This window comes from Lagenorhynchus albirostris, chromosome 5, assembly GCF_949774975.1.
Source record: "Lagenorhynchus albirostris chromosome 5, mLagAlb1.1, whole genome shotgun sequence".
In the NCBI taxonomy this organism is placed as follows: Eukaryota; Metazoa; Chordata; class Mammalia; order Artiodactyla; family Delphinidae; genus Lagenorhynchus; species Lagenorhynchus albirostris.
This window is the reverse complement of record NC_083099.1, coordinates 71030019-71037157: the sequence shown is the minus strand read 5'-3', so window position 1 is coordinate 71037157 and position 7139 is coordinate 71030019. Positions and strand designations below refer to the sequence as shown.

General features: G+C 33.5%; 1 protein-coding gene across 6 annotated transcripts in view; it reads right to left on the bottom strand.

The window, feature by feature from the left end:
• Window positions 1–475: 475 nt before the first annotated feature.
• Window positions 476–7139, bottom strand: part of OPA1 (OPA1 mitochondrial dynamin like GTPase) — a 92285-nt gene continuing 85621 nt past the window's right edge. For all 6 annotated transcript variants that reach the window (XM_060150307.1, XM_060150309.1, XM_060150310.1 and 3 more), the window contains 2 exons: window positions 2641–2715; window positions 476–608 (listed from right to left, as the gene is read on the bottom strand). In XM_060150307.1, the coding sequence (XP_060006290.1) occupies window positions 2651–2715 (65 nt within the window). In that variant the 3' untranslated portion in view covers window positions 476–608; window positions 2641–2650. The remainder of the gene's footprint in view (window positions 609–2640; window positions 2716–7139) is intronic.

Below are 7139 nucleotides of genomic sequence, written 5' to 3'. Positions count from 1 at the left end.
CTGAATGTACACGGAATTGTAATACAAATTAACCTATTTGAGGGTTTCTTCTGTTAACTCGCTTTCTTTCATGAGATGAATATAAACTGAATTATCATGGTCAAATAGTTTCTGGATATAGAACATTACAGATACAGACAACAACTCAGCAGGTTACCATCAATTTATACACAATTGATAGCCTTTAGAAAATTGCCATCAGTTTTATTTCAAAACACCTAGCATTCTTTTCCTGGAAAAGAAACTGACATGGAGTAACATCAGCTAATGAGTTAGTTGAACTAGTGCCACTACAAATCAGACAACAAGCAGGAGAGCGAGCTTCTTATCTTCAAGGACTGAGCCTACTGGCCACACCAAGTTAAATTATCCCAATTTGTCACTTTAATACAAAAAAATACAATGTTAATGCCATTTCCACTGCTTTCCCATTGAAAAGGCAGCTGATGGTTAAAGTGCCTCTAACACGCATAAATTATTTTTATTCCATGACTTTATTTTATGTTTAGAAAGGTGGAATAGCAGAAGAAAAAAAAGGCAGGACAAAAGGCTCTGGAGTTTTCTTTCTTCTTTATAATCTTCAGGTGATTATATTATGAGTAGGAGGTCTGTAAAAATAAACAGAATTTTCATTGATAAATTTAGGTCTAGGGAGACAAATGTAAAATTTCTAAGTAAATTTTACTACTGCATGATCATAAAAATGTTGAAGCTTAACTGCCTAAGTTTGCTAGTTTTATTAAATTTAAAATATCCACCACCAGAATATAAAATATTTATCAAACATGACATATGAATCAAATATTGGACTTCATCTTCAGCAAGTATCAGAATTGGTTACTGAAAATGATCAGGCTGAGTAACTCCATGCATCTTAAAACTGCCATTGCGGAAGTATTCTTTAAGATGCTTGGTAACTTTTATTAAATGGTCAGAATGAAGCAAGGCTACAATTTTACCAGATTTATTCTTTTAAATGGATTTGCAGGATACAAAATAGATCATCTGTCCAATTCACAGATATATGTAACAGTTCGTGGCATAGAGAGTAGAGACAAGTAGGGAACAAAGAAAGTTGGGACAATTTTCCTGTACACAGCTGGCCTCATAGGACTGCCCTGGCCTGCAGCTGAGGCAGACACTCTGGCAGGAAAAGGCATGTTCCCAGCAGCAACAGTAACTCCAGATGTCACACTGATCAGCTTAGGGAAGTGACAGTGACTGTTCCGTAAAACACTGGTTGGCTGTGGGCTACCTTATTTCATTGAAAAGACAGAAACATACCTTATATTTTTAATGGGGTTTCTGTGAATTTTTCCCCAAAAAAACCATATGTGTAAACAAAGACACCAAGTAAACTGGTGTTTATGAAGAGAATCTCCAAATCCAGAAGACTCTCAAAATGTTCCTAACGTTAACTACTGATAGTAATTATGATGATGAGGAAGACATCGTAACACTTTATGGTTTTAAAAGAAAATTTTCATACACTGAAGTTGTATAAAACATTTACAAACACAGACACTTAAAAACACTGAATTATGTTTGGTCTGAGTTAAAGATGATTGATATTTAGTTTCTAGATATATTTTTGTATACACCCATACACCAGTCTTAACTTATGCAAGAGACAAAGTAACAAAGCATTATTCTAAAGCTTTTAACTCCTTCCTCTCTCATTCATTGCTGGTATACTGTTCTGAATGATGTTGGTCTGAGCTGTGCTTCCCTTTCTAGCTTGCTTTCTCAAATATATCGCCCCTACACTACAAGTAAGTAGGTAGTCTGATTTAAGGGCCTTTTCTGAACAGAATGCATCTAGGGAGAGAATGAATCTTTCACATTTCTACTTTCACTTCTGACTGTGTTGCAGGCTGCCTACAGTGTAAGGCTCACAGATAAAGTGAGTAATTAAATATTTCAAATTAATGATAAGGTCTTAATTATAGCATTTTCCCTTTCTCAACTTCTTCTATAAAAGACTTACTAATTATAATTCTTCAGCAATAATTAACAATTAACTCTGCTATTAAGAGAAGTCTTCCAATATACAATACCTTATTGGGAACTGCTTATAATGCCAGACTACAGAATTAAACAAGAACCCATATATTCAGAAGAGTCCTAAATTCTACAGCTATCTAAGTTACTTTAAATTGAAAAATGGTTTATTTAAACGTTTTTAAACGTTGAGAATAAGATTAAGAACAATTGTTAAAATTTTTAGTCAAGACAAATAAAAAGTTTTGCAAGTGAACATATACACAATTATCCATTGAATATGAACAATGAGAAATGAAACAATGAGAGCTAAAGCTCAATTCTTCACATACAGAAACTCTACGAGCCACCTGCACACTATGAAATATCTTAGCTTTATTGACCTTTCTTCTGTTCAAAGAGTTCTAGAGGATATTTTTAGTCAAGCCACAAGACAATCAAGTTATTCAAAGGAACATCATACATACAAAATTTAGAATCTAGTTTCAGAAATTCCTCCTTTTTAAATTATTTAATTACATTAAGATTATTATTAAGGAACAAGTTGGATACAGTTAAATAGAATGATTATTAAAATAAGTCTAAAATATAAATTTTGTGTTTAGTCATTACCAACGCAGTAAGAGGGTTTTTACTCACTTATTACAATTTATTTCTCCTGATGAAGAGCTTCAATAAAAGCATCAAGTTTTTCTTGAATTTCTCTAACTTTCTCTGTGGAGATAAAAAGAGATAATAAATTAGTTAAAAAAAATTTATTTTTCAAAGGCATCACAAATCATAGAAGATAAATGGTTTGGGATACTTTAACGACTTGGGAAAAGGGGAGAAAATTACCTTAGCACCACACTCCATCTTATAGCCAAATAAAGTTCGAACAGATTATGTAATAGCAAGAGCTTCTAAATTTTTGGAAGGGGAGGAGCGTGGGTGGGGGTTTGTGACAGATACCTTTGAGGATTTAATACAAGCTGTGGATCCTTACACAGAAAAATGCAAGTATAGTAAATATACCATTATGTATAGAATTTTAAGGAGTTGTCAGATTCTCTGGAGTCTAACCAAGGACTCACAGTTAGCATTATCTGGAACAGAGGAAAATATACAATAATGAAACCATTTTTTAAAATTAGAAGAGAATACAGGTGAGTATATAACTGGCCTTCAACTGGGAAATGACTTTCTAAGTATGAAGTAATGGGAAGAGTTACAAAGATCAACCAATATGACGTTAAAATGTACCCTTTATATGTCAAAATGTCCTAAAATTGAACGGCAAAATAAATTGTACGAAATATTTTCAACAAACATGAAAAAGGAAATAACACTTTAAAAAATAAAAACGCACTTTGCTTGCTGGGAATGAGGAAAGGAAAGTTTAAAAACACCAGAACCACTGATGACAGATTTACATTATTTTATTTGATTTTAGGTTTTCATGTTTATAGATGTTCAAATAAAATCTACAATTTCTCTCTGAAATATAAAAATTTCCTTCAAAATGTAAACTATTCACAGGACACACGCCTATCTCTTAATATTAAAAACAGAAGTCATGATTTATTCTACTTCACTAACCTAATCATGCAGCTCCCATTTTAAAATACAGGTTATAGTAAGCATGGTAACAAATATTTTTGTCCTGTTAACACAATTTAACATGGTGAGAATTATCAATTAAAGTGAAATGACTGGTTCAAAGCTGGTGATCTAGAGGCAAAACTGCAAAGCATTCTACTTTATATCTTAGAGAAAAAAACATGTAAGAGGTATTAATAGTCAACATTTATATTTCCCCCCGCCCAGAACTTCATGCATACTTTATTTGTTGGCAGTCACTGAATGGCTGCATAGTGCAAAGCCTGAATAAGACAATATTCTCACTCTCATGATGTTTATATTCTTTTTCAGATTTTTTTAAAAATTGAAGTATAGTTGATTTACATTTCTATCTTTTAAAAGATACAAATTGTATCATTTAAAAATAAATAATCTGCAATTGAAGATATAAGTATCCCTTTTTAACAGTGAGACAGCATTTGTGATGAGTAGCCAATAAAAAGAACTATCCTTTTTGTAAATTCTTATTAGCATTGCAGGAACTCAACACAGCCTACCAGGGTTGCATATAAAGAATGTAATGTCTTCATCTTCTTTTTTCCAGTAATTCAGCACTTCTAATTCTTGATATTAGACTGAGACTAACACACACCAAAAAAAGCCAGGGGAGGGGGATCCCCTATTGTTTTAATCAAATTATTTACTGAGAAAATATGATTTTAGTTATCACAAAGGCAGGAGTAACTCCTTATATATAAAAAATTAAACTCTTGGAAGTTTAGTTTGTACTTTTTGGTAGTCTGTTTTGTTTTTTTTTGTTTTTAAACTAGCAGTCAAACCAGTAAACATACTTCCTTTCTCAAAATAAGGCCACATTTCTTATTTTAAAAATTATTTTATGTAGTTGCTTAGAAAGAGTTCACCTATTTTCTTCAATGAACATTTAGAGAATTCCAGATACTATAGGTCATCAGTTGAAGAATTTTTAAAGGGGGTTGGGAAACAGGTGGAAAAAAGTTTTCTAAACTGTCTCAAAATTTTGGAAATGGATGGGGTCTTTAAAAAATCATCTAGCTTAAATAGCACAATACATGGAAATCTAAACCAAGTGTTCAGAGCCTTAGCAGCTCTCTAACATTAGACTGAGAACTATTTCTACTTGGGAAAACTGTACTGTATGAAGAAAGGAAATCATTCTATCTGCTCCATGATCAGAGTACAATCAGGCAGCTGAACGGCCAGCTCTACCCATCCTTTTGCCCTGTCAATGACCTCTATGTTCAGCTGGACAGACTATCTGTGAGTGAGTGATACAGTAGCATCCCTCACAAGACACTGTTCAGAGCAAGATCTATTTGTATCGAAAGAAGCCAAGAGCCACTCTGATGCATGTGCCTAATTGTGGAATCTGAATCAAATTCAAATTCTTCTAAAATTAGAGATAAGTGATGTTTTATGTAAATGAAAGTTAAAAAATTAATTTAAATATGAAAACCACAGAATAAAAAATTACCAAATTTCCCTTTAAAAAGCTTTTATACAAAATATTTTACAATCGGAATATCAGGACACTGTACTGAAACCTCAAGAATGACACAAAAAACATTAGTAAGTTACTAGGAAGTAATGCGGGGAGAGGAGAGAAGAGGATGGAAGTAAATGTTAAAAGAAAAAAGAATAGTTGTGATAAATGTATCCTTTTAATACTAAATTGAAAAACACATTTCTTCATTCATTCCTTCACTTATACAATGTACTTAATGGAGTGACGTGGGGACACACATTATACCCTGCCTTTGAGAAAAATTCCTTGCTTACTTTCTACCTCTCTCTAAGTCTGTAAGTGTCTACTATGTTTTGCGTGATGTCAGATCCCACATTTCATTTGGTCCTCATACAACCCAGCAGGTTTTACTGCCAAAGATGAGGACATTAAGCCTGGAGAGTTAGCCTTGTCCACACTCCTCCAGTTAAGAAACACATACTAGATCTGCTACCATATGCAGACTCTAAATGGTAACAAAACAAATGCTATTATTTCAAATGTATTTGGTGAAAGTTTTACCTTTTGTGTAAGATAAGACATTTTGATAAAAATTAGGGAGTGAGATAGTTACTGAGCACCTCCTAAGTAGTTCTGTGCCTAGAAATGTCAAAAAAATGTATACTATGCTACCATACTCGGATGAATATTATTACCTCTTGAGGAGATTAGATCTATACACACTTGGAGAGACCCTTGGAGAACAATATAAGAGTAGGAAACTGGCCCCAAAACGTTTAGCATCTTCAGTGTCTACAACAATGTCTGACTCGCTATATATGCTCAATAAATATTTGATAAATGAAGTTCCCAGAAGTATGGCATGGAAAATGAGGGCTGTAGGTTATCAAGAAGGGAAAAAAAGCACTTAACATGCTTCCTGGATGTTATGCCAGGATCACAAGAGCTAGAGCAAGTCTGAGAACAGGAGGCAGGGTATACACTGACAATGAAGATCAAGGAAAGCTGGTGGGTCACCTGAACCACATAAAGCACCAAGGAACAGAGAATACTCAGGTCTTAGAACACAATAGCATTTTGTGGGGGCGGGGGGGAACAGGGGGTGGGGTGAGGGACAACTTAATTATTGCACCTTAAGAAGGCTAAAATATGCTGACTACACAAGCACACACAAGCATGATTTCATGCTTTGCAAGGAAGCTATATTACAAATAATATAGCAGCATTATTTTCCATATTTGAATTCATTCATTTTAAATTCTGATGTAACATTCCAGCACTGTCTTGTATACCAACTATGCCTCCTGGCTGCACAGAAAACTGAGTTATGTATAAAAATCAAATTGGAATGTTAGCAACTAACACTTAACACTTTCTGATTCTTCCAAATTAATGTTTCACTATTACAGTGTTTTCAAATCCCCAAATATTATGGTATTTAATTTTTTCACCATTAGAACTTACTTTCCCACAGAAAAATGTGTATATATTAGCATGGCTAATTATAGAGCAAACTCCTTTTTCTATTAAATATTTGCAATAAATATTTATATAGTTAAAGAATTCTTATAAATTTGTGATTTACTTGATAAACTAAACCAACTCAGGAAGGGATTAACAAACTGCTATTTTTGTTACACTGAAATAGCCAATTCCACATGTAGTGAATACTGAGTCTACTTTCCATTTGTCCAATGTTTACTTAAAAGATGAACAATTTCAAACATCAATTCATTGTGCTTCTTGATTGAGTCATGAATATTCCCATAATCCCCAACTCATAAACCGTCAGTCTCAGTGAATGAAGTTCCTTCTCTTTTTTCTTTTCTTCGGATGACTTGACACTCATTCATGTTTTGGGTCTCTTTATCGCCACATGAAATGATACTGCTACTCTCATTTTTTTTTTTGAGACTTCTGATACTTGCTCTAAAAGTCTCAAATATAGACTAATCTGTAATTAGGATTTGAATACACTGTGAATACCAAAAGGCCAAACCCGGGAGAAGGTTCACTTCAGTGGTTAATAACAGTTTAGAACAGGAACAAAGAATCACACACAAAACACTGCCAC